Source organism: Folsomia candida, unplaced genomic scaffold (assembly GCF_002217175.1).
Source record: "Folsomia candida strain VU population unplaced genomic scaffold, ASM221717v1 Fcan01_Sc004, whole genome shotgun sequence".
In the NCBI taxonomy this organism is placed as follows: Eukaryota; Metazoa; Arthropoda; class Collembola; order Entomobryomorpha; family Isotomidae; genus Folsomia; species Folsomia candida.
Genome location: NW_019091196.1, coordinates 7,262,595 through 7,289,732, shown reverse-complemented (window position 1 = coordinate 7,289,732; position 27,138 = coordinate 7,262,595). Strand labels below are relative to the sequence as shown.

Here is a 27,138-nt window from a genome sequence, read left to right as displayed (position 1 = left end):
TGATTAGTTTAATCGTGTCGCTGAATTAAAATGTCATCGTCGTTTCAGCTTCCTTGTTAACATTACTTCTATTAAAAGCAGTAATAAATATATGAGCGATTAACAAAAAAATCTGTAATCTGCATTATCACGAATACGAAGGATGATATTCAAATGGTTGGTGCACTTGGTGGTGGTGGTGACCCTGGAGAAGAATCGTCATCTGAGGGTGAATCGGGTACAAGCAAGTAGCGAGGACAATTGAAAAGTTCTTCAGGAATGGAATACACTTTCCTACCAAAATACAAACCAATATAATTAATGTGAGATACGTGATCAGCCAAGCGTTACGGCAGGCAGTTACATGCGCACATATGAATTTATTGTAAATCCAATTAATCAAATCTCTTGGTGGTTGGCAGATATTATTATATAAGTTAAACTTACTTTGGTTTTGACCACATTGTAATGTCATAAACTTCCATTTGCAATTCTGGGCTGAGTTCCTCAAACATTTCTTTTCCCATTATTCCAGGATTGGCAGTGATGTATTCGATTGATGAACTCTGAATTAGAATAAAACCCATCACTTTATTTAAACAAATCTATATCATGTTCATTCGGTTGTTGTAAATTCCTCACCCGGAGAGTTCGAGCATTGTACTGATCGGCCATGCTGAGCAGGAAAATTACAGAAGCCTCATCCAAATGTCGGACGGTCAATTCTTGTTCGCAATATAGCTTCAAAATATCCATCTCATACCTGATGAGCAGGACACGAAGGACATTGACATTATGAATTTTACATTAAACCAGCCTTATTCGTGCAACCAAATTCAATTGAAAACAGTTTGAACTCACCGATCTGCCAATGCAATTAATTCAGATAGAGTTTCTAATGTTACATCTGTCGTCATTTGTCCAGTGTAGATGAAACACAAGAAAAGTTGAAATACAGAAACTGAACAATCGTGGATAATAATTCTCCTGGAATGAGAAAATTAAGAAGAGTATAGTATTATGCAAATAGTTCATTATTAATAGTTGTCATTCCCATTTACATAGATTTACTAATTTATCAGGCTCACTTTTGTATAGACTCTTTCATTCCTGATAATAATGCTCGTCGAATCCAGTCACACCGTGCAGCTACTATTGTCCGATGCGCTGGAATTTCTACTGGCTCACCATCTAATCAGTAAGAAAAATTGTAGTTAGTAACTTCAGCCAGTTGTCATTTATGTCAGAACATCGGATTATCTAACCTTGCACGATTTCAAAAACCATGTCAGAACCAATTTTCGACTCAAACAAAATTTTTGCACTCTTGGCTAGGAAACTGTTTCTTGAAACCTGAGGAGTACACAGGTTTTCAAAGAGGTTTAGCTGCAATAATACGAAACCCAATTAAATTAAAATACTGATTAATTAGACATATTTGCTTATGTAAATATATATACATACATCACGTGTGGGAAATATGGCAGAGAACCCACAGTTTGGTTTACTAGTAAAATCCGCACTTGTAGTTAAAGGCTTCGCTGAAGTGACAGGTTTAGAAATTGCTTCCATTCCAGCGTTCACGTTCTGGCCTGATGCTAGGTTATCACTATTATTAGTCATAGCAGAGGAACAAGATGACGACTCGTCTCCCTGTTGAACTTCTATTAGGCCGAGATTAACCAAACTTTGATGAAATTCATCTCTGTGCACTAGCTCGGACAAGGACATTAGGAATTTCTTTAGTTCATCCTTCTCCTTCCTGAGATGCTGCACAGTTTGACACTGAAGGAAGAACCATTGTATTGCTTATGTACTTATGGATAATTAAAATACTGAAAATCAATTGTGGGTGTCTTACGACTTGAGAAATTGCGAGTTGCAAACAGAATTTGAAATCCTTCCATTGAAATCGATCATCAAACGCCATCATTATTTCTTCCAGACGAAGCAAAAAAACGGGCAGCTCTAAAATTATAAAATTATAAAGTTATAAAATCATAAAAATCTCTATTACTAAAAATTCAAACCTTCAATGAGTTGTTCCAAATTTCTTGAAACACATCGTACTTTCACTTCAGTACTCATTTCTTCAAAGTTTTCCCTACGAAACATGATTTAGTTAGAAATACTATTTTTTAATGTGGTGATAAATTGGAAAAATTAGATAATTTAAATGCTGAACTAACTGCTTCTGGTGAAGATACAGATGCATCGCAGATAATTGTGCCTGCAACTGATGTAGTTTTATGACTTCTCTTTTTCTGAAGATGGCGAATAAAGCTTCCGAAAGACTATCGATTCCTGCTGTGGTACTCGCCGGCGTTTCTGGCGTGGGAGTGGATGTCGTCTTATTACTTCCACTGGTTGACCACTTTGACCAAATATTGGTACACGCCAATCTGCCTTCTTGAAATAAGCTTGAGAGTGCTTCCAACAAAGTTTCAATCTGCGGTGCGACGTGAGCCGCGATATCGTTCCTATCTGCTGTCTTAACCGTTGAGAAATCATTTTTGATATTTCGCAACAGTGCAACAAACTGGTTCAGAAATATGGGTAGTCTCGTTTTGGCATAGCGGAGGATTTCAACGCTTTCATTCCTATCCAGGGATGGTGACTCCTCCCCATAGACGACACACAATTCCACTAATTTCAGAAAGGCTACCCCACCATCACGTAAAGCTTCTTTCGTCACATGACCAAATCTGGTTTTTGAAATCACTGAGTGATCTTGAAAAGCGACTGCCATGGCTTCTGCACGAGCATGGACTTCATTGACCAGTTTCACAATTTCTGAAACAATATTTGATCAGTATAAAAAAAGTAAAATTATTAATTATAATCTAATCAGTGCGTACTATTTTTAATGACGATTCTGCGAATGTAATCTTCACATAATGTAACAAAAGCCGTCATAGTCTTTGGGACTTGATTTATGCACCGACGAGCCAAATCTTCCGAGAGGGATAAAGGCAGACTCTGAGAATAGAGATAGTGCAGAACTACTTCGAGTACATCGGGTGACAACTGAGATATCAGTTTGAGATCACAATCGGTAAACTCCATTATTAACGAATGCACCTTAAACTGTAACAACAAATAAACCTTAGTTCATAAATATTCCCTAAATATTTACTTTTGTTTCTATAAATTCCAACCTCTCTTGCGTATGCAAAGACATCCAGTGATTCTGTTGGTACTGCGTCTTTCGTCGCTGCTTTCACAGTGTCTTCCGACTCAGCCACCTTCTTCAGAGGCAGGATCATATCCGAAAAGTACGAATCCGTCAGCGCTGGCAGTAGTGAGAATGGGAAATCCAAGGGGGGTTTGTTCGTCGGTATTTGATGACATTGGAGCATGCACCACCCCTCAAAGGTCAACAGCATCATATCCCGTGGGACAGGTCTAGGAAGTACAACAGGCCACACATATATAAGTCATTTTGCATAACAATAGTGCTTAATCTTGTCTGATTTAACTGGTAGTACCTGTCTACCCAAAACTCAAACACATGTCCGGACAAAGCGCCCAGTTGAATACACACCCCCACGAAGGTATGAACCACCTCATAGCAGTTGCATTGAAAGAGTGGAAATGCTCTATCGATATCAGGCCCAAGTATCCAATCGATATCCCCATTTTCTTTCAAAACGAATACAGCACTGTCCCGAAAAATCAGGGTACGTTTAAATTAAAAGGCTCTAATAACGAGATTTATTATTATTACCCGTGAGCAGCAGTTGGTACATTATTTCTGAAGTTGGAAATATTGACAATCTCCACAATCTGAAAGAATGAATGATAAGTTTTGTGGCGTTACACGATGAGCATGATAGATAAATGATAACTCGTCCAATAAATAAACTTCACTTACCTGCCACGAACCGTGAAAAACTTCTACGGCCATTTTCGTCTTTAAATGTAGCTTATTATCTTTAATTATCGATTATCTTCACAATCCACCAACAAACCTCGATTGCCCTCTTCCAATTATTGTTTTTAATTACAAGCTCATTCTCCAAACAATAAAATGACTCAATTGTGCGTATTTGGCGTTGCGTACTGAAATATAATAGTGCAATTAATAGCTATTAAAACCCCGAAAATATTATTGACCCAGTTTTTCAGGGAGGTGACCCACTTACATCACCAACTTTATCACTTACGTGTTGCTCGCTGGAGAATTGTCACAACTTCTGACATATCCGAGAATAGTCCGACCCACACACTGCCACGACCGACCGTTCTTCTATATCAACGTTTTCCGTTTTCACCCGACCACCAAGAATTAGGGACAGTGATGCAAAACCCGAAAATCCGAGGGAATTTGCAGTAGCAAAATGTATGTGCAAATAATAATGTTTCTCTCTCCGGTCCAGCTGGGCAAACGTGGAAGAAGCGAAATGAGCAAGTTGCCAAGTTTTGTTTATTATTTAGTCGACACCTCGCAAAACTCGGTATTTACAACTTGTAAATTACAAGTTAATTTAACTGCAATTTCATGAGGATGCATTAAATCTAAACGTGCTCATTAATAACTTAACTGTCATCGCTCTAGTCTTTGTTGTCATTTTGTCTGTCAAATCTTTGAGTAAAGTGGTGAGATTGTGAATCCCAATTCGTGTGACTTTTTCATCCTCACTCAAACTGCTCCAGTCAGTCCAGCTGGAACTGGTGAATTCGTCACCTTTTTCTACCCTTATTCTTCTACTACCCGGGTATATTATTTTACTAGAGTCTTTTCATGAGGTTCCTTTAATCCCAACCCTCTTATTGGGGACATATTCATCATCATCATCGTCATCTGCCTGCCTCCATTGAATCATTCATTCCATATTAATATTCCTCTTCCAGTCGTTTGTTTGTAACTTTTGTGCGAAATTAAGATTCTCACTGTTGTATAATTTTATTACCAGGCACTGACTTTCTTTTGTTGAGGTGTGATCGGCATATATTGATTGAGCAAATTAGATTTTGCTAAACTTGTTGGTTGTTTTTGTTGTTGGTGAGAGGTGAATGAGAGGAGACGCTAGTGCTAAGAATAAAGGTGAGTCATACATATGTCGATCTTGTAGTATTGGTATTGATTGGTCATTTTTTCTTGATTGTATTATTTGTATTTATAGGAATATATATATTTCGTTTGGAAATTGCAACCAAATAAGTATGACAGCTTTTCAACATCAAGCTGGAACAGCGATGGAATGTCTTAGCGTAAGTGTAGAGTTAAGGGGAGCATATTTTTAGCAATTTTGTGAATATGCTGCTGATTGTGATATAATGTTAATTTTGCAGATTCCTATAACACTTCATAAGGAGCCCGGTCTTGACGGTGAGGGTCGCGAAGTTCTCAGATGTGGGTTCAAAATTGGTGGTGGGATAGATCAGGATTTTCGATTGTCGCCTTATGGATACTCGGATAGTGGAGTTTACATCACGGAAGGTACTGTATAACTTGTAATAATTTGCGTAATCTTAAATTATGACAGATTTTATTCTATTAACAGTGGTTCCGAGCTCTCCAGCGGATAAAGCAGGGCTAAGAATGCACGACAAACTTTTACAATGCAACGGATACGATTTTACAATGGTGACGCATAAAAAAGCCGTCGATTATGTCAAAAAACATCCAGTTCTTAACCTTCTTATTGCGAGAAAGGGTGTCACCTCGACATAAATTTTGTTATGTAGTTTTGTGTAGAAGTAGCCGTGTTCATGTAATGTGTAGAGTCAAGCATTTTGATTTTCTTACAATTGACCATATTAATCTTACGCACAATTTTCTTTAATTAAGGACGAATATGATCATGAGCTGCTAATACTTTAATACTTCTTTGTACAAGTTTTGTACCAGTCATTTATCTCAATAATAAGTGCCATGATGATTTATACTGATCATTTACATATGTATATGGAAAGTTGTACGGAAATTATTCATTCGGCAATGATGACGATGGTGATAATGCGTAATGGATACTGTGTAGTATAGTATACCCACATTTAAGATGTCACACAAAATAATTTTCACATTTGAGATAAGCTTTCATATACTCGCATAGATGATTGTTGAGATTGTGCATAGTTGACCTCGACGTCGCTCGACTCATACGATTGCAGTTCTGTGAAATAGCAGTTAGTTATTTACATAGACACTTTCAGTTATTTAATAATTATGGCAGGCAACATGTCCGACGCCACTGTGGACTCTGCCTTGATAGAAAAATGGACTAAAGTGCAAAATGACCTAAGAAGCAATATTATAACAAGTGATTCTGAGGAGTGGCAGAGTGATTTGAAGTATGCATACATTTATTTAGCTGTAGAAAAAAGCCTGACTGATAAATCTTGTATTGACTGACAGCTCCCTCAAATTGGTCGCTGGCCTAGACATTTCATATCCGAAGGATGCACATGATAAAAGTCATTCCGATGCATATGCAGCCCTCGTTATTTGCAAGTTCCCTTCAATGGAAATTGTTCATCAGGATGTCGAATTATGTCAACCTGATGTGCCCTATGTTCCAGGATTTTTAGCATTCCGAGAACTACCTCCCTTACTAAATCTAGTTAACAAATTACTCAAAGAACACCCCGAATTTAAACCTGACGTGATTTTAGTGGATGGAAATGGATTGTTGCATCCCCAAAAATGCGGCGTGGCATGCCATATTGGGTATCACACATCCATTTGCACAATTGGAGTCGCCAAGAACTTATTTGTAATGGAAAATGTAAACTGTACCAAAGCTATGGTTCAAAATATGGGCGGAGCTGGTGACTTCACGCTAATTAAAGACAATGAAAATTGCATATTAGGATTAGTGAGTTCAATTTTATAAACACATTTTATTTCACAACGTTATAACTATAAGTAATTACGGTAAGAATCGTATATGTTTGTAGGCTTTGAAATCGGCAGAAGAGGCAAAAAATCCAATTTATGTTTCAATCGGACATAAAATCTGTTTAGAAAGTTCGAGAAAAACCGTGCTGGCTTGCTGCAAATATCGAGTTCCAGAGCCACTACGATTTGCAGATGGGATATCAAGAGAGTTTGTACGACAGTTGTTGGCAAAAACTGATACATAAAGACAATTATCTACTATCACATTTTATACGTACAATAAATGCCTGTATAATAAATATAAGACTAATATAATCGAAACATTTTATCAAACTAAAAGTCAAACGGAAGTGGGATCTTCTTTTGAGCGGCGAATTTCCTCAGTGCCTCCAATTTGGACTGCAACTCATTGATATCATTTCTAATGGCTTGATTGTCCGATTTGATGGCTTCTATGTCCCCTGACTCGAGATTTTTGTCAGTGTCAAGAACGTCGCGTTGTTCAATTCTTTTGACTCGACAACTGCAAAGTCAACCACAAATTGGTTAATTCATAGTAGCTTAAAAATGTATATAGATCTTTTCCTTCTTATCCACCAACCTTGCAGCATATCCTCGATTTTTCAACGTTCTTCGTCTCTGCTTCATTCTAATGATTTCGTCTCTCGACAATCCCCTCATTTTCAAAGTCCGATTCAGATCTCGTACCGATATACTGACCAGTTCGTCATCGTTCAAGAATTCCATGCCAGGAATCGGGGGCCCAAGGGGGCTAAGCATGCCTTGTTGCATGTTTATACGATCCTGCAAAAGTTAAATAGCTTAATCAGTCACAGAAACTACTATTTCCCAATAAACGAATCGCCCATCGAACGAAATGGATGTATTAACGGACCCTTTGCATTTGTCGTGAATCTCTAACTCTTCCCAATCCTAAGTGGTCACTGTATGACATGAATGTAATTGAAAAATTCCCTTATTTTGAATGGACTCAACCAACACACTCCAACTAATTAAAAAGTGTCCCGTTATCTGATAAATTAACCAATTTTAAAAGAGTCAGCCAGCATTTGGTGACAGGATATGGTTAGGATTTTAGAATGGAATTGTACAACTGTACAAGCCAAAGTTAAAATGGTGGAGTTGTCGAGTCGAGTACTATGGATGGGGAGGCATGAAAGAAAGAAAGGCCTAAAATTTTGCAAGTCATCGCCATTCAAGGTCTGTGGTGAAACTTTTTATGAAAAACTGAACAACATCCCCTAAGGCTACCTACACATCTGCATCGTGATGAAATGAATGTGTTGATGTGAATGTAATGAATAGAATGGAAATAGGCTCACATTCACGATTTCCTACGCGTACATATTAGTGAACTGAGAAGCTAAGCTAGGGACAAAAAGTGACAGATTATTATTAGCTCCCTCACTTCACTAATACGACCTCGCATGCGTTTTTACTAAAACTACGAAAGATGCCTAATTTTTTCACCGGCAAAGTATTTTAATTGATCTAAAATCTTAAAAATTAATGCTCTCGTATTTATATGTACAAAATTATGAATGACTTACATCACTGTCGTACCCACTTTCACTCATGGTTTCCTCCTTGATATCAGTGACTTCCAACAGGTCATCTAGATTAATTGTTAAAGGTATTTCTGGTCCGCTTTCAGCGGCGTCGTCGTAGTCCGCCTTTGGAATAATTTTCTGCTTCATTTTCGATTTTTGTTGCATAAAAATTACGTCCGGATTAACTATCCTCTATCCCCAAGCGTAGGTCGTGCTATAATGGAACACAATTTTCCCGTCGGCACCAAAACACTCGTAAAGTTCTCTCAGAGGTTGATCCGGAGAGGGGGCAAAGGCTTGGTTAACGAATAGGAACTAGAATTTGAGAAAATTTACACGTTTTAGTTATAATTCCTCATTTGTATTAGCCCAAAACAACAATAATTCCTGAATTTAGAATTTCAACATTTTCAACACTTACCAAACTCTGATGTTTTTCAAGTTTCAAATATTTCTTGACAAATTCGACAATCTGACCAACTTCACGGTCTGCTGGGACGGCCCACAGCTTTTGTCTGAGAATCGGAGCGTTTCCAACAGCGTTTAGTCGTATGTTTACTATAAAATTACAAAACATTAAAAAAACGAAAACCACTATCGACTTAAAAACACAACATTTCACCAAAACTTCCTTACTTTTATCTTTATCCCTTTCTTTGCCTTCTTCCGATTTCTTCTTAACTCCTTCAGCTTCCTCGTCTTGCTTATCTTCGTGTTCCACTACGATTTTACTTTCACCTTCCAATTCTGTTTCACCTGTTCCGTCGTCCGTCGTCTTCACAGTGTCATCATTTTCCATCGTCCAACTAGTAAGTAACACTTCCTTCACTGTTGCGATTCTGCTGACTCATGACGCAACAAAATGTTCACGAATGTGCGAGATTTCCCAAAATCAGCTTCAAAACTTGATTCGCAAATAAACCCATATGATCCTAACATTACATTTACAAGAGCTGGGTGCTGCTGCTGAGGAAAAGTGAGACTAGTTTTTTGTCAATACATATCTCATCCCTTTTAACCGTACTGAAAATTGTGAGACTTTGACGGCTAATGAGGAAATGCAAGATATCGTATAATTTTTATACATTTATAGATTAAGTAATTAAAGTTAAATAAATTAAATAGTTTCAATTAACGACTCTATTATGACGACAAAATGTTTGCAATGGTCCACCCGTTTAACGTTACCCCAGCGTCAAAAAAATCACTGTCTTTATACCAATTTGTGTAGCTCATTAAAATTACAGACTTTTGTAGACGTTATCATGTAACTAATTGTACGCTTTCTTCTTACCAACATAATACAGATACGCCAATCGCCACCATTTCGCTGGACAATAATATACATTTTCATTATTTTCTTTAATATCCGCCCATCCGAATCCTGTAATAGTACACAAACGTGATCCTTTACTAACTAGTCTTTTCACACCATCGTTCATGTTTAAAAACTGTATGTATAACATGATGTTTGGCATCCCTCTGGACATGACATGGATGAGTATATAGTTTTTTCCTCGTGTAAAAAATGGTCCCAATATTGGTTCCATTCCACTAATAATATGGATTGGATTACAGAGATATACGCAGTCTTTTTACCACCACTCGCTGGATTTTTGTTGGCTTAAATAAAAAAGTCAAGCCTAAATATCTTTGTTTAATGTCTAAATAAAAAGAGTGAGTCAGGATTTTTCAGTCAGAGAGACTCGTTCTTTTCGTTAGTTCTTTATTCTTTTTCCATTTGACATATTATTTCGTTGGTGCATTTCTTATATGGATAAGAATTGAATACTACACGACAGGTTTGTATATTATCTTGGTTTTTGCGGTTGGTTACTTATGTTATGTTAGCTGTTAGGACAGTATTTCTTATCCAATAATACTTTTTTTCGTGGTTGGTTGGTGATTCAACTTGCTTTATTGTAGTTACTCACGCCATTTGTGTTTTTCATTCCTCATCAGTCAAACATTATTACTAAATACAACACTGCTCCATCCTTCCTTCTCTGCCCGACCATTAATTTGATCAGCATTTATTTTCCGACTCCTAACTACTTATCATTAATAGATTGGCTAAAGGGTTTTACGAGGTGGGTAGTTTGCTAATGTGTCCAGGACTGTCCACGCCTCAATAAGTTATTAGCTTTTTGCAAAGGATTCGCTATCTGGTTAGTAGTAGAACCGGCATCCGGTTTTTTTTAGTTTCTCTGCATTTGCACGCCGATTTGAGATTTATTTTACAAAAGGTTTGTGTAATATGAGTTAAAGATTGTATCTTGCTTCCTTTTGTTAGGTCAGGTTGTCCCGATTTTTTACAATTGACGTCAAAATGTCACAAGAAATCCCTCCATCCACTGAAATTGATGATGTTGACGACCCAAACTATAAACCACCCCCGCAAAAGACGATCGAAGAAATTTTAGCGGCTGACCAAGAAGACGAGTCGCTTCGCCGTTATAAAGAACAACTTCTCGGTGGGACTTTTATTTAATTAATGAGAAATAATTTATTGGAGCGATTATATTTATGAAAAATATACAAAATGAACAGGTGGGGCGGCTGCTGGGACGGAAATTATCGTTGGTAAGAATTATTACTTTATTTTATTTTGTTGATACAGATTTTTAATTTGAATGGGCGTGGTTTTTCCAGAACCGAATGATCCTCGACGAGTGATCGTGAAAAAGTTGGCTCTCGTCGTGGATGGAATGCCGGACAAGGAGTTGGATCTCACTGGCGACTTGTCGAAGTTGAAAGAGCACAAATTTCGCATCAAGGAAGGCATTCCATACAAAATTCGGATTGATTTCATCGTCCAGAGAGAAATTGTTCATGGGTTGAAGTACATTCAGAAAACGTATCGGAAAGGAATCCCAGGTACATATTTGAGAGAATTAATTTGTGTACATACTTTTTTATTTTATGAGTGAAAATAAAAACTTTCTTTTAAAATTTCCAGTGGACACTATGACCCACATGGTTGGTAAGTGCAAAACTTTTACACATTTTAAACTATTGTATTCTTGGCGTGGATTTGCTTATTGTCATTAATCTTTGACTTGCTTTTCGTACTACAGGAAGTTATGCACCCAAGGATGAAATTCAAAGTTACACGACGCCTCAGGTAAAAAATGCATATTTGTTTAATGTTTCTTATAGAAGCTGATTCGAATTATGTAATTTTATAGGAGGAAGCCCCCAGTGGTATGTTGTATCGTGGAAACTACTCGGTCAATTCTCACTTTACGGATGACGACAAATGGTTAGTTCGATCATCAATATTGGTCATTTACTTGTGCATGCAAACAAATGTGCAAACTAATGAAAATTGTAAAACTATGTATGATGATTTGCAGCACCCACCTCAAATGGGATTGGAAATTTGAAATTGATAAAGACTGGTGATAAATACGTCAATAATTTCTTGCAACATTAAACAACCTTTACATATCTTAATTACAATTATTTATGATGAACATTGACCAAATTGATGGATTAATTAGGTAGAAGTAGTGGTTTATTATTTCATCAGTGTCTTCAGTTTCTTATTACAAACTTGTTTCGTTGTATTTTCATTTTTGTAATTTATTACATCTTTTTTCAGTATTTAATTAACTACAAAACCGATTGTCATAAATCAAGGCTCAATCTTTGAGATACATACATTTATTATTTATTATATGGTCAATGTTCTAGTCAGCCCTACAACTACAAGATCCTTTAACTGAATACAATTAAATCTTTGAAATCATAGGGCTGTTTAAATTATTACAATTATTTAGCCTTTTTGTCCTTGATTTAATCCATTGTTGCGTTTCGTGTGCCTTTATCAATACAGACAATAATTTTACTCGTGAGTGCCTCATTATTCATAAGAAAAAAAGACGGAAACAATATTACACATATCTGAAAAAATCTGTGAATCTAATAATTGCAATCAACAATATATATATAATTATACTTGTTACTTATAATCCTACATACTCGTGTGTGAAATTAACTCATAAATGTGTACTGCATAGAAATTATGTCAATGTCAAATTGTATTTCCAAAATTACGATGAGAATGTGAACCTTTTCTCAATTTACCGAGTTTTAGTTACAACAAATTAGTTTTTCTTTACAAAAAGCGCAAAATTGCAATCAATCTCGAATTTTTGAGGTGTCAAATAATCCTTTGTTTCTAAATATTGTCTTATTTCGTTATACATATGAAAGTACATAAGTGAATGCAAACTGAGCTTTGTGTGATTTACGATTTATGAAATAAAACAGAAAATTTATGTCATATGTCAAACCTTCCACATAATTATTAAGCATTTTCCATCAATACACTTATTAACCAATGTTCCCGATTTTATCTCAATCTGGGTAATCTCTCAAATCGGGAAGCCAGGTAACCAAGGAAGACTTTCTGCACAACAAAAGCCAAAACTTTCTCACGTGAAGCGAGTAAAACTCCCCCGTCAGATAGATGCACGCTAAAATACTCTGAAAATGCTGATCGCTTATTATTATTAGAAAGTGCGTATAATAAACTCAGTTCTACATTTCTTCCTGATAATAAATCGAGATTAATTTAGTCCTCCCATTAACATTAACTCTGAGCAGTACAACGTAATGAAATTTCATCCCCAATGACGATTTCTTCCAACTCAAGTACACGTGTTATCACATTTTTGTAGAAATGAAGGGCGATCGGAAATCTGTCCAATTAATTAATCATAGCCATGATCCACATCCAATTCTTCCCTTCTACTTCCAGAGGAGGAGTGAACGTCTCGATTGGAGAAAGATAGGTAAGATCTTATACATTCTGTGCAATCTTGTCGAAAAGTAGAGAAGCAGTCAAGTTATTAGATATCAAATAAGATGATGAACTTGTCCCAGAATAATGTCGTTACTTATCTATATTACTCAGAGACGTGAATCGAATCGGAAAAAATTACAAGATGTATTACTTCTTTTTGACTTAATAATAGCCAATCGAATTTCATTTCTTCTCATCTCATCTTCTTTAAGAAAGAGCAATATCAGTATTTTGGTGGAAATTGTAAGAAAGATGCATTATGGCACGTTATCCTTTAAAATTCATAAAAGGAAAAAGGGATGAAGAAGCCTTATAAATTTTGTAACGAGATTTTCCTTTCGAGACTTTCTTCATCTGTACTCTAAACGCGTTCTTCTTCTCCCTTTGAAAAAGTTTTATTTATTATTGCATTTCATAAAATAAATTGGATTTCATACGACTTCTTGTCTGTCATGTGAATGGGTTGGGTGGGCCCTTTCTCGTTCGATATAAATAAAATAATATAATCCGGTTGACTTGACATGTTTCCTTTGCCCAGTCATTCGGGTCAATATGTTGGAAAACTATGTATGTAAGTAAAGAACCAATTTTGTCTCATCAAGAAAATGACATGTTGGACTGGTTCACTGGACAAGTTAAGTCATGTAAATAACGACCAATAAGAATGCCCAGTCACCAGTTTGCAACTGGAGAAAGGAGAAATAGGAACCTTATTATGAAGCCAATTACTTATCAGATTTTTTTTACTGTTTTTTTTGCATCCAGTCGTACAGAAGGTAGGAAGAATAGGTCACGAACTAAATGCAATACAATAAAATAATTTAATAAGCCAATCATTATTGATTATCGAATAAACTGGTAGCATGTTATGGACAATCTAATTAGACGAATGTCATGCGAATAAGTATGTATTATCTGTCCGATTTTTCTGATTGCATGTTTCCCCCAAATCTTATAGCATCCCTAGACCTGGAAAAAGTCATTCAAAACGTGGATACCGAAGAATTGGACGAATTCGTGACGCCCATCCTCTTCTGCAGGGCTGACTCGGAATTCGACGAGAATAAAATTGACCCCGGTTTCATCAAAGTGTTCAAACTTTGTCAACTAATTGGAGAATATTTATCCTTCTCGAGGGACAAGGGGGTCGAGAAAGTAATCACTCTTGAGGCTAGATGCAGCCTCTTGGAAGAACAAAAAGTCAAGGGGGACGAGGAGGCCGGTCAGCTGAGAGAAAATCTCACCCTGGCCAAGAAGGAATTGAAGAAGACCAAGGAAATGCTAGCCTCGACACAGACGCAATTATTGGGCAGTGACAATTTGGACGAGGTTGACCAGGTGAGGACTTTGATTAGTGTTTGTCTATGCAAATCGAGTCGGCGGTGGAGATATAAATAATTATGAGATTTGTCTCATTCGCATCAATCTCGTATTCTCTCTCATCACAGCTTGTTGAATAAGTAATGAAATTCTTTGTTTGTTTGTTTTTCCTCTAAAGTGTCCCTATTGTAGCAAAACCTTCCTGGCCCCCTCCCTCTTGTTGGCTCACCTTCAGCGACGCCATCAAGGGCTCCCAATTCCTGGAAACCTTCAGCAAAATTCGACTGGTGCCACGGCCAACGTTATGTTTCCTGTGCAACTTCAAGGCTCATCCTCGACCGCTTTTTCCCCAATGAAGTTCAGCTCTGGTGGAAGTGTCGGCCTTGGTGGGACCCCGACTGTTTACGCATTCACCCTGAGTCCTGATGGAACTGTCACCAGAAATCAGAATCAACTAGCTACAGCTACAAATCACAATCTTAGCAACATTTCGCCCCCTTTTTTAGAGAATAATAATAATTTCGAGAAGCGGAGAAACTCTGCGACTCAAACTCAAACTCAGCCTTCTTCCGAGGAAACTGTCAACACCATGAAAAAGAAAGATTCAGAGTGTACTGGAGGAAATGATCAAAATGGAAATGAATGTTCTCCCCCTCATTCCAAATTTTTGTCAAAGACAACGAAAAGTAATTCGGATTCGGATCCTCTTCTCTTAAAAGTTATAAAGTATCCGTCTCCTGCTGGTGGAAATGGGAATGATGATTCCGATTCAGAAAAAGAAGCACCTCTTCCTTCTTCACAAGCCAAACATCAAAGACAAAGAATGCAAGAGGAGCATCATGAAGCAGATGAAACCACCAGCAGCCCATCTTTGATTCCTTCTGGTCTTGATTTAAACACGATTTGTGATCTCGTCGAGAAATATCTGGAGCAAAAAAGTGTGGCGAGTCAGAACCAGCATTATGATAAAATATTGAAATCCATTTACAACAATATGGATCAGTTCCATGAATTTGCACAAAATCGACCCTCCTCCACCACCACCACCACTCAGAATCCTCAAGTGGCTTTCACCACCAAGGAAAATTACTTGCCAACTTTCGCAGTTTCCAGAGGAGAAGGAGTTGCAGCGTCAAGTAGTAGTAGTCGTGGTCCGAGTCCATCAGGACCTAATGCCAGACCACTAACCAGAAGTGACACTAATGTTCCTACTGCTGGTGGTAACTTTGATGATAAGGGTGGAAGCAGTAGTTCTCCAGACTTGGAGAGGATAGAGGGGAACGTGCTGAGGATGAAAGATGAGTTTGAGACGCAGTGGACACATTTGTCGGAGAAAATTCGTGATTCTGGGATTGAAGGGGAGGTAAGACTTTAAATTTCACATCTCAGAAAAAGAATGAGGTATTTTATTCGCAACAATTACAAAGATAATCAAAAACAATTTTTGTTTACTACATATCAAATTTCGAAAAAATTTTCAAGTCAACAATTAATATAATTAAAAAATGAAATGAACTAAGGTTCATACTTCAGTCTCAACTTCTTGATAATCTTTCTCTTTTCGTCGTTTTTCTCACGCAATTCTTCCACTTTCTTGTCCAGCTTTCGATTCTTCTTCTCCAGTTCAGCATTTCGTGCATTGGCTTCATCGAGTAAGGCCTGCAAATTAGGTTTGGCCTGCATAAAGGGAGAAAGAAGAAAATGAAATATTATTTGCATTTATTATTATTATTGGGGTAAATAAATATACCTTCTTTGCTTTTGGTCCTTTTTCCTTTGTGACTCCTTGTCGTGTGAGTGGAATGGCCATCACTTGTTCGGAACATCCTTCTCGATTGGCCATTGGGCTCCGTTTAGCCACGAACAAACATATTTCTTCCAACGTTGTGGGAACCGGACTTTCTTTTTCCATGTCGGAAATATTGCGTTGTAGAGATGAATGGCTCACGTCAAATTTTTTTGCTGCGCTTCCCTTCGTCGCATTCGGGTTCGCGAATTCCATTATGGCGTTGGCCATGTCGACGACCTTGTACGTTGGGAGAGTTTGGTTTTCTCTTCCACAAGAGTCTCTATGCAATCCATAATCTGGGTGTTCTTTAGGCAAATCGCTCTCTAAAATTTAACAATTTCAATGCGAAATTAAAATATGCATTATAATAATTTAATTTAATTTAACGACATACTCGGCATTATTTCCTGATTGATTGGAGTCCCGTTCCAGTAGATATTTGTTGGGAGAGGAGAAAGTACAGGGACTTGCTCCAAGTTTGCCACAATCACAGCTTTCTCTCCCGAATCTAAGTTCGCCATAGATTGGAAACTGGCATGATGCCCAGTGGTAGCTGGAAATAATTATGTAGTGCAACATATATATTTATTACTCATTATAAATTAATTACATATTTTTGTTACCTCTTTGAGTCCTAACTATTGCTCTCTTCGCATGAGCGTCCTTCGAATTCACTCCTCCCGTCCCTTTGTATCTAACAGCCCCATTTGGGTGGAATTTCTTCCCTAATTCGAGATATGCCCTAAATAGAAACATTAAATTAATTGCATAATTTTACATTTATAATACCTAGATTATTATAATATAAATAAATCTTACCCATCAGTGCAGACCCCTTTATCTGAGGCACTTCTGATGAAGTAAAAGTGATGCCAGGCCGCATCTACAGGGTTCTTGTTGCTTGTACCCACAAAACGGGAAAAAATAGTGACCATATCAGGCTCATACCATTCTGCTGACCACGAGTATTGTTTTTGTGACATTTTAATTTTTCGAATATGATAAGCGTTTGAATAACAAAAAAAACTAAAGTTAGTCTCACTGTCAAAAACAATTCCCAACTCGATTGCTTGTTTATTGCAAAACTGGGTTGTCTCATTCTGCCCCACCCGCTGAGATTAACATGAGCGAGTGAGTGGGAGAAGGCCATATTCTACCAAAGAGAAGAGATAGGACTGAGATAGGAGTGCAACACGGGAGAACTCCCAAATATTTTGCAAGTAATAAATAATGATATCGTATTTTTTTATTTTCCAGTCTCAACTCTCCAGCCATGTCCAACCCAGGATTGAAGAGTTGAGACATGCTTTTTTGACGGAAATTAAAGTATGTTTTTTCTCATCTCTCCTCTTTCTTTTTAGCTTTTTAGTTAGTTTATCCCAGCCTGATTTGAAACAGTGATGCCGATCATATTACATAATAGGATAGAAAAGGTGCAGTCATCACTCAATATTTGGTTCAATGTTACGAAACCAGTCAAAATACCTGACTCGACTCTTTTCTCGCTCGTGCTAGCCCAAATATTTTGATTCATTTTTTCTCCCTTCGTCATCACCAGTGTGTCACTTTCACTCCAATAATACATCAAACAATAAATCGTAGAGTACAACAACTTTCTCCACTCACTCACCCATCCATTTCCAGCTCTGCTCCTCGTGATGGATGAAATTGGAGAAAGTTGTTGGGCGATTTATGGTCACACTGTCTCAACTGTCTTGTAGGATGTGTCGATCTATTAGAACACGGCTCGTATTTGTTGTGTCGCATCCGAGAAAAAGAAAGTTGATACACTACAAGGAATAGGCGTCTCTGGGATAAAATAATAATAATAATATGTACATATACCGAGAAAAAACTGACTGTGAGCCGTGCTGAGGTTTGACTTTTAGCCCTTCACTCGAGCCTTCTCCTGTGAGAATTCATTAGTGCTTGGAGCGAAATTGGTCTAGTTTTTTTCCCTCCTCGATATCCTCAATCCATCCAAATTGCGGCATTCGTAATAATGTAATGCACCAATTGCAGAAAGTTCAAGAGATGATCCTCAACACGCCTCATCGTGGAGTGGCTTCCTCCAGGGACGACGATGACGGAGTTGGCACCACCACCGCTACCGCCACGAACACTCAAGTTGTGGCTGATCTCGGGGTTAAAGTTCATGACAATAATAAATCAATGGGCCAAAATGCTACCAGCGTGGATGGAGACAAAGAACTAAAACTTGATCGTGGTATGGATGCACACTTTCAAAAACTTTCAGACAACCTCGAGTCCAAGGTGAATATCTGGGGCAGAATTTTGTGGTCTACATAAGCATCAAACAAAGATTAATACATAATAATCCTTGTTCTTCTTCTTTATGTTAATTATTTATAGATGACCCTCGAATTGCAAGAGATGAAGAGAAAGTTGGAATCTCAAGATGAATTTTGGCGTACCCAACTCCACACGATTGAACAACAGCATCAACTGCAGATTGAAAAGTTGCACAAGGATTTTGAACAGAGATCGTCCTCGCTATCAAATCATGTAGCCAGTTTAACCTCCAAACTCCCAGTCTCATCCTTGGATCAACAAGGCGAGAATTATTACGTGGAGGAATTTGATTCACCCCAAAAGAATGCGGGTAAATAAAGCGTCAGCGTTTCAGACCACATTTATTTAACGGCTTTCCTTTGTTATGTATTCTCTCAATGTCAAAGTCAATCACGCAGAAATGCTAATGCAATAAATTATCGTTATAATACACAAATCCCTACAAACTACAGGTCCTATTGCTAAGCCGAGGAGAAGAACAGCATGTAAAGAACAACAAGAACAACAAGGGGACATACAAGCCAAAAGTCAAACAAGGGGCAATTCTACCATGAAAGGGCAAAATAACAGTAGTTGTGGCGAGGACGACGATGACGACGTTGGCGGTCGTGGAGAAAGTATTTCAATTACTCGCCGAGACAACGTAGGAATAAATCAGCAGCCATCGTCGTCCTCCTTCCGACAAATGTATCCAGTCGGCGACTCAGAAGAGGAAGAGGATGACGATGACTACCAGAGCGAGGAAGGAGATCAAGGCATAATCTCCAGCGAGGATCCTGATGCAGAGGGAGACTATTTGACAATAATTCATGCGGAAGGCGACGTTCCTGAATATTTGCATCATCAGTCTGGACCTGTAGTACAACGCGTGACCACGAAAACCACCACTTTAGATTTGCCATCACCACCACGGCAGACACGTTCCTCTCCCAGAAATCCTAAACCGGCAAGACGGACAAGAAGAAAATCTGCAATGATGGCAAGAAAACCGCAGATTCGAGAGGAACGGCAACTACTTGATGATCAAGTGTCAAACTATACGCTCTCCACGTCGGCGGAAAATCATCGAAGGGATGCTCAGAGCAGTGACGATGACGGAGAAAGTCTGTCAGACGAAGGTGTTGACGCAGGTAATGGGGGTCAAAGGTTGGGCAAGAAATATAGCTCCCGAAATAAACTGGCGATGATGGAAAAGTCGTCGTCTCCCAAGAAAAAGTACGTGTTCGACTCTGTCCAAGGAAAACTTATCGATGCAAGTGAAACCAAAAGCCAAATGGATTTAGTCCGGGATCGCATCGTGCTAAACGAGTTGGATACGCAGATCGCAAACTTGGGCATAGATCCCACCGCGACTTCAATCGGTCTCGAGGAAATGAAGAGAGCTTTGAAACACGTCAAGGATGAAAAACACTTCATGGCCGAGGTACCAAAAAATAGAGATAAATACATAAAAAATAAACAACCCATAGCAAAAATAAGTACCACTCGATCCAACCCACGATTTATTTATGTCTCTGTTTTTCTCCTCGTATAGGATGAAGGAGAACAGTTTCAATCGGAACTCAACACTTTACGGAAAGATGTTAAACATGAAGTTGCTCGACGATCTATACAACAAAAGTTGGAAAAATATGGAACACCAAAACGGAAACCAGAGTTGAATCGGCTCTCAAATATTTTCAACAAAGTAAAAAAGTCAGGGTCATCATGGAGGCAGAAGGTACATTTACTACGCCATCTCCTAAAATAAATGAGTAGTGAATCTTAATGCATTTCATTCCCCAATGTAGTAATCATTCAAAGTCACTCAACCGTCATTCCGTTGGGATTTCATGTTTTTCCTTTAGAATTCCGCATCCATTTCATTCACTAACCAATTCCAATAATGCCGACCAATACGAGCAAAAATATACATATTATTCTCCTTATGTATATACTTTTAGGTCGCATCTGCCATGAAGCGAAAGCGAGATACTCCCACGAAAAAGAAGAATAAACCTGCCGATGACGATATCAAAACAACATTCTTTTCCAAATGGGGCCGAAAAAAGAAAGCAAACAAAGATGCCAAAGAAAACAAGTCTGATATGGTTGACGATAATAATGAGGGAAATCGAGACGACAACACGGGCTCATCCGAGGATGAAGAAGAGTCAAGTAGTAGCGACGTGGAAATGCCTCCCTACATGACTCGCTCACAACCTATATTGCTCGACAGACGTAGCAATAATTCTAGACGAGGAGGAGGAGAAAGTCGGAGAAAATCCAGCAGTGGCAACAGGAAACCAAACCGTGATTCTGACTCTGCTTCAGAGAGCGAGGAGATTGGACAACCTCCAAAATCTCCACATTCTCATCATCATCTGTCACAGAATCTTAAGCCAAAACTAAAACCACGACGTGTCAACAATCCTCCCGCCCCACTTCCGGCTTCTTCTCCTAAATCTCCACCTAATCGGAATGCTGCCCTGCATGGCCAGTTGGTTTCGGAATTACAGGCAAAATTCAACAAAAATAAATCGCCAGCGGTCAAACATAATGAGTCTCGGACCTCACCACCACCCACGAAATTTAAAGTTCCCAACTTTTTCGTGACCGGTCCCCCCATCGCGACCACCACTTCACCTCACCGCACTGCGGTAACGAGCAATGGTTGGAGTGAGGAAACCCTGCAGGAATTTGGAAAAAATGCAAAACTCATGGGAAATGGTTCACCACTAGTTTCCGGACAAGAACAAAGACGTGGGAACGGCAGAACGGGGAGTAAACGTTCACCAGAAGAGGAAAAAAATCCCAGTCGCCGTCATACTAAAGGTTCAACTTTGGCCACCACCACTTCCGTGCTGGACCTGGTTTCACCAGAGAAGAGAAAGCAGCAGATGAGCTTTGCAAGATCGGATGACAGGAGGAAAGGTTTCCGCAGGAAGAGCAGCAGCCTTTCATTGTCCGACGAGGGTGATGGACATCGCGATGAAATTCATAGAAATGCGTCAGTCTTTTTTATTTCACATTCTTCTCCTTCTCCTTCTCGACGACTAACTGCTTCTTGATGATGATGATGATGATGGTGATTTGTAGATTTGGTGATGCCTGTAGCAGTAGATTTACTTTGTGTTATCACATTTCACTTCCTAATAACTGATGAACTGACTTTAGGTTGATTTACGTTTTGACAGTGACCTGATCCTATTGCATTGGCGAAAAATATTTCATTTTTAGTTTATTTTATTCGTACAAGTGGTACTCAGGTGGTGCTCGCACGAAGTGGAAAATTGCACCACAGGTCAAAAACTTATAGGTACATAAAATTCGTCCCTTCTAATCGATTTTTTCGACATTTCGCTGATGAATTGAAAAGAATTCTACTTTCACTGACCTTGTCGCACTAGCGACAAAAACGGATATGCCATTTTTACACCAGCTCTGCTAGCTGGATAAGTAATAGTGGGTTGTTAAAGTCCATTCGTCATTTATTTTAGACAAAACAGCGACACACAGGGTTTGTTGTTGGTTGTTTGGTCGGAATTTTATGGGTATTATTGCTGAATCTTTTATTGGATGGAATTGTACCGGAATTGATGTCTCTAGATCATCATCATTGCATTTTGTGCAGGACTGTTTTTATCCGCTATTTCTTATTATGACCTGTTTTTTCCCATTTTACTGTACAATATCCTCTGCGTCGTATTCTTTTTTTTATCAATACGGTTCTCAGCATGTTGTCAGACGTCAGATTACGTAGTGCTCACAATTTTTGTGGTCGACATGATTTTATCCAGTCAGTTATTCGGTTTTTTGGGACTATTTACTTCATGGATGCAGCCGGCTCTCATTCAAACATTTTGTTATTGCTTATCCCCTTTTTCGTGGCGATATGTGATGACTTTTTCATTTATTGCTTGATATATTTACCAACTTACTGACTTTTACTGAATTCATGTCCCAGCGTGTAGTTTACTTTCTCATTTCATCTATTTTTTATAACTTTTACCCTGTCTCTCTTTTCCATTCATCATCCTTTCACCTACAATTTTGAAGATGACAACGTAACACAACAGCTCATTTTACACAAAAAATACATCCAATGTAGTCCAATTTGCACCGTTTCGTCTCACTTTTCTCCTCCTCTACAATTTGTCTTTGTGTCTAAAATTAGGAATTCATTATGTCGAACAATGCTGCGTGTGGTGCTTTCTAATTTCAATTCAATTACTTGCCACACCATCGCGACCACCACCACCAGAGTGCCGCATAAATAAATTATTTTATATATTTGGATACAAATTTAACAATGAATTTGGTTTGGAAATACGAATACCGCAACCACAAAACTATGTATACAACACTGAATTGTATATCCTCTTATCCAACTCGAATTACAAATTGCACCCAGAACTGATTTGATTTCAAACCTCGGGAGAGAAAACTCTTTTGTGCAGCATTCACTATTCACGACCGAATGTAGTCCGTTCATACAACAGCAGGTTGTGTCCTCCTCCCAGCTAATGGAAGATTAATGACTTCATTACAACTTTGGGAAGAAAGGGCTGCTTAAATTTGTATAGTATTTCAAAGAACAGAGTGAGAGAAAGCGAATCCGTGACTTTCTCCCCAGTCTCACGTTTCCCTCCAATCCTGCTTTCTCCTCCTCCTCCTTTCTTATTAGTAGTCATTAATGCTTCTCCTCCTTTTCCTCCCTAATGTAAAACGTGTCTCTTATTTCAACGACGAAATGACCCAGTGGACATTGCACACACGAGATTAATCAGTTGTAAATACATAAATAATTCACTGCATGATTTATATTCCTAGATCAAACCAGCACCTTTCTCCCAGGGATGGAAGATACGTAGTCTCGCAACATTCTTCGTCTCCCCATCATCGCCCCAAATTCCATTCCCCGCACGATACCATCACCAGAATTAGCAGTGGCCCACTTCCGGTTGGAAGGAATCATAATAATCTCGAGTTTCAAAGAAGTAGAGCAACAAGATCTTCACCACCCGAGGCGGACAGCAGCGATACGAGCGCCTGGGATACGGAAGAGGAAGAAGAAATACATGCCTTTGAAGGAGATGATTATCCTGCTCACCCGCATGCTGATGGACAAAGCCAAGGTCAATCCACATCCACAATGGCAGTAGTGGATTATAATTATCGTTCTTCATCATCCGATTCCAATTACGACTCACATCCAGGTCCGTCTTCTTCTAGGAGGAGAAGAACAAACCAGCCGAGCAGTAGCAACACAAATAGAAACATGAGCACAAAAGAAGACCAAAAGTCTAATAATGGCGAAACTAATGAGAATCTCAAGATCATGAAGAGCAGCATTTTATCAGTGGATTTTACCAGTGATGAAGAAACTTCAAGATCTCAGTTTCCCACCACCACAGCGACAACCAATTACGACGCTTTTCAGAAAAAGTACCAGCAACAGGATGAACATCAGAAAAGTAAGGGTTTCAATTATTCCGCGACTTCCATGAGTCAAAGTCAACAACATCAACAGCAACGGAGTAGTGTTTCAAACTTTGGCGTGTCTTCCACTTCAAGGAACAACTTGGCTGCTGGTGCTGGTGGAAAGTTTGGGACTGCCGAAGTCACTCTTGAGCGCCCTTCCACTGCTGGAAGGAGGAGTAACTTTACACGGGAACTGAAAAGCCCAGATAATTCCTGGGATTCAGATTAATTAATTGATTACTGTATGTAAATGATATACTTATGTATACACGTGTCGTGTCTATTATTAGTTCTTTAAGTGACTTTGAAAATGGATACGTAAAAGTTATGTATATAAATGTGAATGTGTTTATAACAGAATAAATTGCATTTACCTTTTAACTTGTGTTATATTAAATACGTGCATGTTTTTAAGTAATTTTGATGAAGCACTTTAATCGCAAATTGGTGCATTATTCCGTCGTTGAAATCAATCCGGCATAAAATATCTGCCCAGCGGACAACTTTTTCGGTGATTCAAACCCGCCCTACTTTTACTGATTGAAAAATAATGATTCACGTCTGTATTTTCAGCCTAAAAAGCACATTTGTCAGAGGCAGATGATGATGATCGTTCAATCAATGGAATGTTTTGTATTGTGCTCCACACAAAATTCTACCATTTTCTTGTATGAAATCCTTGCTCTTGCTCCTTCTTCCTTTCTTCACTCGAATGGAAGCGTCAGATAAAAATGAAAAATGATTGTGGTGCCTTACAAACAAGAAAGTAACTCTCCTGAGCAAAGTCTTACGAGTTCCCTGCAAAAACTTGACGAGTAAACAATGAGTTTTGAGAAAATGGAAATAAATGTAGGCATTTAAGTTATTTACAACGAGTACAAACGTTTATATATTTTCGGTAAAGCTTTATGAAGAAATATAAATTTTAAATTATGTTAATAATTTACTTGTCCTCCTTTGAAGGGCAGGTCTTCAAGTGAGCCGGCATCTCCCTGCCGGACAGCTTCACGCCACATTCCAAGGGGCAGAAAAACTTGGCGTTTGCAATGATCTGCTCCTGGACCACGTTCCTAGACAAAAATTTGCTTATTAATATATGTAAATGCAACTTTTACACATTTTTTGACAAATATCAAGCAAATGACTTACCGAGCCACACCCCCAAACCAGCAGCGACACATGGGACACTTCTTGTTGATTTGAGACGTACACTCCTATTATGAGTAATTATTATTAATAAATTATCTCAATTATAACTAATTATGATTGATAATTAAATAAATTATAATCATACCTCACACAATCCGTGGCCATTCTGACTGTAATAAAACAGTAAAGTTACCCAATTAATTAATTAATTAATTATTCAATAATACTACTACTCATAATGGCATCATTAAATTTGCTAAATAAAACACATACCAAGTCCTTATCGGGCCGAAGGGGACGACCAAACAGACCGGACACCGCACAATGCAGTACAGCTGTTCAGCCGAAATGTCCACTACTTGGTCCGTCATTTCTAAATACGAAATAAACTACACAAAAAATATATAATTATTTTCACTTATTTATTTTCATAAACTGTATTTATTTATTTTTAATAATTAATTATACCTTTCACGAGCGAGAAAAATATTGACAACTTTAATCAAAATGACAACAACCCAAATCAGCCAATTAATTGGTGAGAGTGAGCGAGCGAGCGAGTGAGTTGGATGATACCGATAAATGAGCAAGCAGACATGGGGGCTCGCGTTCACGTTCGAAGGTGCAACGTCAAGACAGGAATGAACACGTGCATTTTGTGACGTCATTCGAGTTTTAAGTACCCACCGTTGAATTGGGCAGTATTATTATGCAAATTCAGTCTCATTCATTTCTGGAGAAGAATGTAAAATTAAAATCCTCCCGTGTCCCATTTTTTATGACAGATTACAACCTAATTTTAGGGCTCCTGCTGGTTCTACAATGTGGAACTGGTGGTTATTCTTGTGAATAGCAATTGAAATTAATTTCCCCAGAGACAGCTATGCACATGATGACGATGATATGTTATGTTTTCCCAGCTCCTCGGTCTCGTCAATACGTACGCTTTCTTTCCAAGCCTCAAGAGACCCTTAATCTTTCGGCGAAGGGGAGAAATTAATGAAATTGGGTAAATGCCGGCATCTTTATTCTCCAAAAAAGCAGGTATCATTGAATTTAATTATTCAAGAGTGAGGACATTTCACATTCTTAGAATTTAACAGGATAAAATGTACTTCATTAAGTATGTAGATATGAATTTCTAAGAGGGGACGACTTTTATTTGGCATGCATATTAAATTTAAATGGATGGAGGTCTTCGTCTCAGATCTTTTGGATAAATATTTCCAGGAAAAACACAGTTTGTTATTGAATTTGCAACCCCAAGAGTAAATATTTAGTGACAACGACATGAATATAGTAAGGAGTTTGTATTAGAGAAAAGTGGGCAAAAATGAAGAGGATTCTGAGAATGATGGGTAGGAATTAAGACGAGCTTATCTACTTTACTCGGGTTATATAGTCAAGTTATTACCTTTTCATTTCATGCGCCAAGTGGGCTTAATTTTAGAAGTGGTGACAATTTTACATAATATAAATAATTTACAGAAAGTACAGATGCAATTGCAATTAATCTTACACAAGACCTAGATTAAAAATTTGGGAAAGTACGACTAAATAAGTGCTTAACTTTGATTAATTTGTTCAAAATTATTTCATCCTCATAAATAGAACAAGATAACATCTTATCGACTTGTATAATTAAAACGTTTCCTACTTAAGGAAACTTTTCATTATGATAAACAAACTTTGCTAAAGTTCATTACCGAATTTAGGCATATATTTTGTCCTCGATATTATAAACAAGGTGAAAAGACCTCAAAAGATCTATTATACCTCTCTTTGATCTATTATTCCTTCATTTCTTCTGCACTACTTTTCAATCAAAACTGTTGCATGGGACGTTTAATTACTTATGTATTATCAAACCCTATCTGCCCCAAAATTCGGTAACATGCTC

At 38.1% G+C, this 27,138-nt stretch overlaps 8 protein-coding genes across 20 annotated transcripts; 3 read left to right on the top strand and 5 right to left on the bottom strand.

Moving 5' to 3' along the window:
• Window positions 1–49: 49 nt before the first annotated feature.
• On the bottom strand, window positions 50–4,287 carry LOC110849026. The gene is made up of 16 exons (XM_022096400.2): window positions 4,146–4,287; window positions 3,854–4,041; window positions 3,707–3,765; window positions 3,468–3,641; window positions 3,138–3,384; window positions 2,838–3,066; window positions 2,169–2,772; window positions 2,010–2,083; window positions 1,841–1,947; window positions 1,444–1,764; window positions 1,245–1,365; window positions 1,068–1,170; window positions 841–966; window positions 622–742; window positions 427–545; window positions 50–273 (listed from the first exon to the last, which is right to left on the bottom strand). Exons 2-16 carry the CDS (start codon window positions 3,884–3,886, stop codon window positions 150–152), a joined length of 2,562 nt encoding a protein of 853 aa, XP_021952092.1. The 5' UTR covers window positions 3,887–4,041; window positions 4,146–4,287; the 3' UTR covers window positions 50–149.
• Window positions 1,090–7,157, top strand: LOC110848900 (tax1-binding protein 3 homolog). 7 transcript variants are annotated; one of them, XM_022096250.1, is made up of 5 exons: window positions 1,090–1,177; window positions 4,896–5,026; window positions 5,106–5,193; window positions 5,275–5,422; window positions 5,487–5,889. In XM_022096250.1, the coding sequence occupies exons 3-5, from the start codon at window positions 5,146–5,148 to the stop codon at window positions 5,654–5,656; spliced, it is 366 nt and encodes a 121-aa protein (XP_021951942.1). In that variant the 5' UTR covers window positions 1,090–1,177; window positions 4,896–5,026; window positions 5,106–5,145; the 3' UTR covers window positions 5,657–5,889. The 7 variants fall into 7 exon arrangements, with proteins under 7 accessions (XP_021951942.1, XP_035707157.1, XP_035707156.1 ...); XM_022096249.2 differs by lacking the exon at window positions 1,090–1,177 and adding an exon at window positions 4,552–4,697; XM_035851264.1 differs by lacking the exons at window positions 1,090–1,177; window positions 4,896–5,026; window positions 5,106–5,193; window positions 5,275–5,422; window positions 5,487–5,889 and adding exons at window positions 4,185–4,321; window positions 6,159–6,276; window positions 6,341–6,800; window positions 6,883–7,157.
• LOC110848898 (transcription factor MafG) lies at window positions 6,798–8,580 on the bottom strand. 2 transcript variants are annotated; one of them, XM_022096244.2, is made up of 3 exons: window positions 8,395–8,580; window positions 7,425–7,627; window positions 6,798–7,346 (listed from the first exon to the last, which is right to left on the bottom strand). In XM_022096244.2, exons 1-3 carry the CDS (start codon window positions 8,557–8,559, stop codon window positions 7,157–7,159), a joined length of 558 nt encoding a protein of 185 aa, XP_021951936.1. In that variant the 5' UTR covers window positions 8,560–8,580; the 3' UTR covers window positions 6,798–7,156. The 2 variants fall into 2 exon arrangements, with proteins under 2 accessions (XP_021951936.1, XP_021951937.1); XM_022096245.2 differs by lacking the exon at window positions 8,395–8,580 and adding an exon at window positions 7,719–8,041.
• LOC110848899 (autophagy protein 12-like) lies at window positions 8,523–9,699 on the bottom strand. Its single transcript, XM_022096246.2, has 3 exons — window positions 9,031–9,699; window positions 8,816–8,952; window positions 8,523–8,709 (listed from the first exon to the last, which is right to left on the bottom strand). The coding sequence occupies exons 1-3, from the start codon at window positions 9,191–9,193 to the stop codon at window positions 8,587–8,589; spliced, it is 423 nt and encodes a 140-aa protein (XP_021951938.1). The 5' UTR covers window positions 9,194–9,699; the 3' UTR covers window positions 8,523–8,586.
• Window positions 9,700–9,956: 257 nt separating this feature from the next.
• On the top strand, window positions 9,957–12,682 carry LOC110848173 (rho GDP-dissociation inhibitor 1). 5 transcript variants are annotated; one of them, XM_022095318.2, is made up of 9 exons: window positions 9,960–10,196; window positions 10,463–10,562; window positions 10,688–10,868; window positions 10,945–10,977; window positions 11,047–11,271; window positions 11,354–11,377; window positions 11,472–11,518; window positions 11,583–11,656; window positions 11,751–12,682. In XM_022095318.2, exons 3-9 carry the CDS (start codon window positions 10,724–10,726, stop codon window positions 11,797–11,799), a joined length of 597 nt encoding a protein of 198 aa, XP_021951010.1. In that variant the 5' UTR covers window positions 9,960–10,196; window positions 10,463–10,562; window positions 10,688–10,723; the 3' UTR covers window positions 11,800–12,682. The 5 variants fall into 5 exon arrangements, with proteins under 5 accessions (XP_035707160.1, XP_021951011.1, XP_021951010.1 ...); XM_035851267.1 differs by lacking the exon at window positions 10,463–10,562 and having other exon boundaries at window positions 9,957–10,196; window positions 10,693–10,868; XM_022095319.2 differs by lacking the exon at window positions 10,463–10,562 and having other exon boundaries at window positions 9,958–10,196.
• A 120-nt stretch (window positions 12,683–12,802) lies between these two features.
• Window positions 12,803–24,470, top strand: LOC110849025. Its single transcript, XM_022096399.2, has 10 exons — window positions 12,803–13,193; window positions 14,163–14,542; window positions 14,703–15,887; window positions 17,571–17,639; window positions 18,336–18,587; window positions 18,687–18,936; window positions 19,079–20,049; window positions 20,161–20,346; window positions 20,570–21,615; window positions 23,439–24,470. The coding sequence occupies exons 1-10, from the start codon at window positions 13,082–13,084 to the stop codon at window positions 24,316–24,318; spliced, it is 5,331 nt and encodes a 1,776-aa protein (XP_021952091.2). The 5' UTR covers window positions 12,803–13,081; the 3' UTR covers window positions 24,319–24,470.
• LOC118435329 lies at window positions 15,944–18,337 on the bottom strand. 2 transcript variants are annotated; one of them, XM_035851260.1, is made up of 7 exons: window positions 18,174–18,337; window positions 17,944–18,103; window positions 17,133–17,466; window positions 16,937–17,055; window positions 16,708–16,866; window positions 16,275–16,636; window positions 15,944–16,201 (listed from the first exon to the last, which is right to left on the bottom strand). In XM_035851260.1, exons 3-7 carry the CDS (start codon window positions 17,294–17,296, stop codon window positions 16,040–16,042), a joined length of 966 nt encoding a protein of 321 aa, XP_035707153.1. In that variant the 5' UTR covers window positions 17,297–17,466; window positions 17,944–18,103; window positions 18,174–18,337; the 3' UTR covers window positions 15,944–16,039. The 2 variants fall into 2 exon arrangements, with proteins under 2 accessions (XP_035707153.1, XP_035707152.1); XM_035851259.1 differs by having other exon boundaries at window positions 17,944–18,337.
• A 484-nt stretch (window positions 24,471–24,954) lies between the features above and the next one.
• LOC110849023 (E3 ubiquitin-protein ligase SINAT5) lies at window positions 24,955–25,816 on the bottom strand. The gene is made up of 5 exons (XM_022096398.2): window positions 25,707–25,816; window positions 25,512–25,627; window positions 25,384–25,408; window positions 25,239–25,303; window positions 24,955–25,159 (listed from the first exon to the last, which is right to left on the bottom strand). Exons 2-5 carry the CDS (start codon window positions 25,607–25,609, stop codon window positions 25,033–25,035), a joined length of 315 nt encoding a protein of 104 aa, XP_021952090.1. The 5' UTR covers window positions 25,610–25,627; window positions 25,707–25,816; the 3' UTR covers window positions 24,955–25,032.
• Window positions 25,817–27,138: the final 1,322 nt, after the last annotated feature.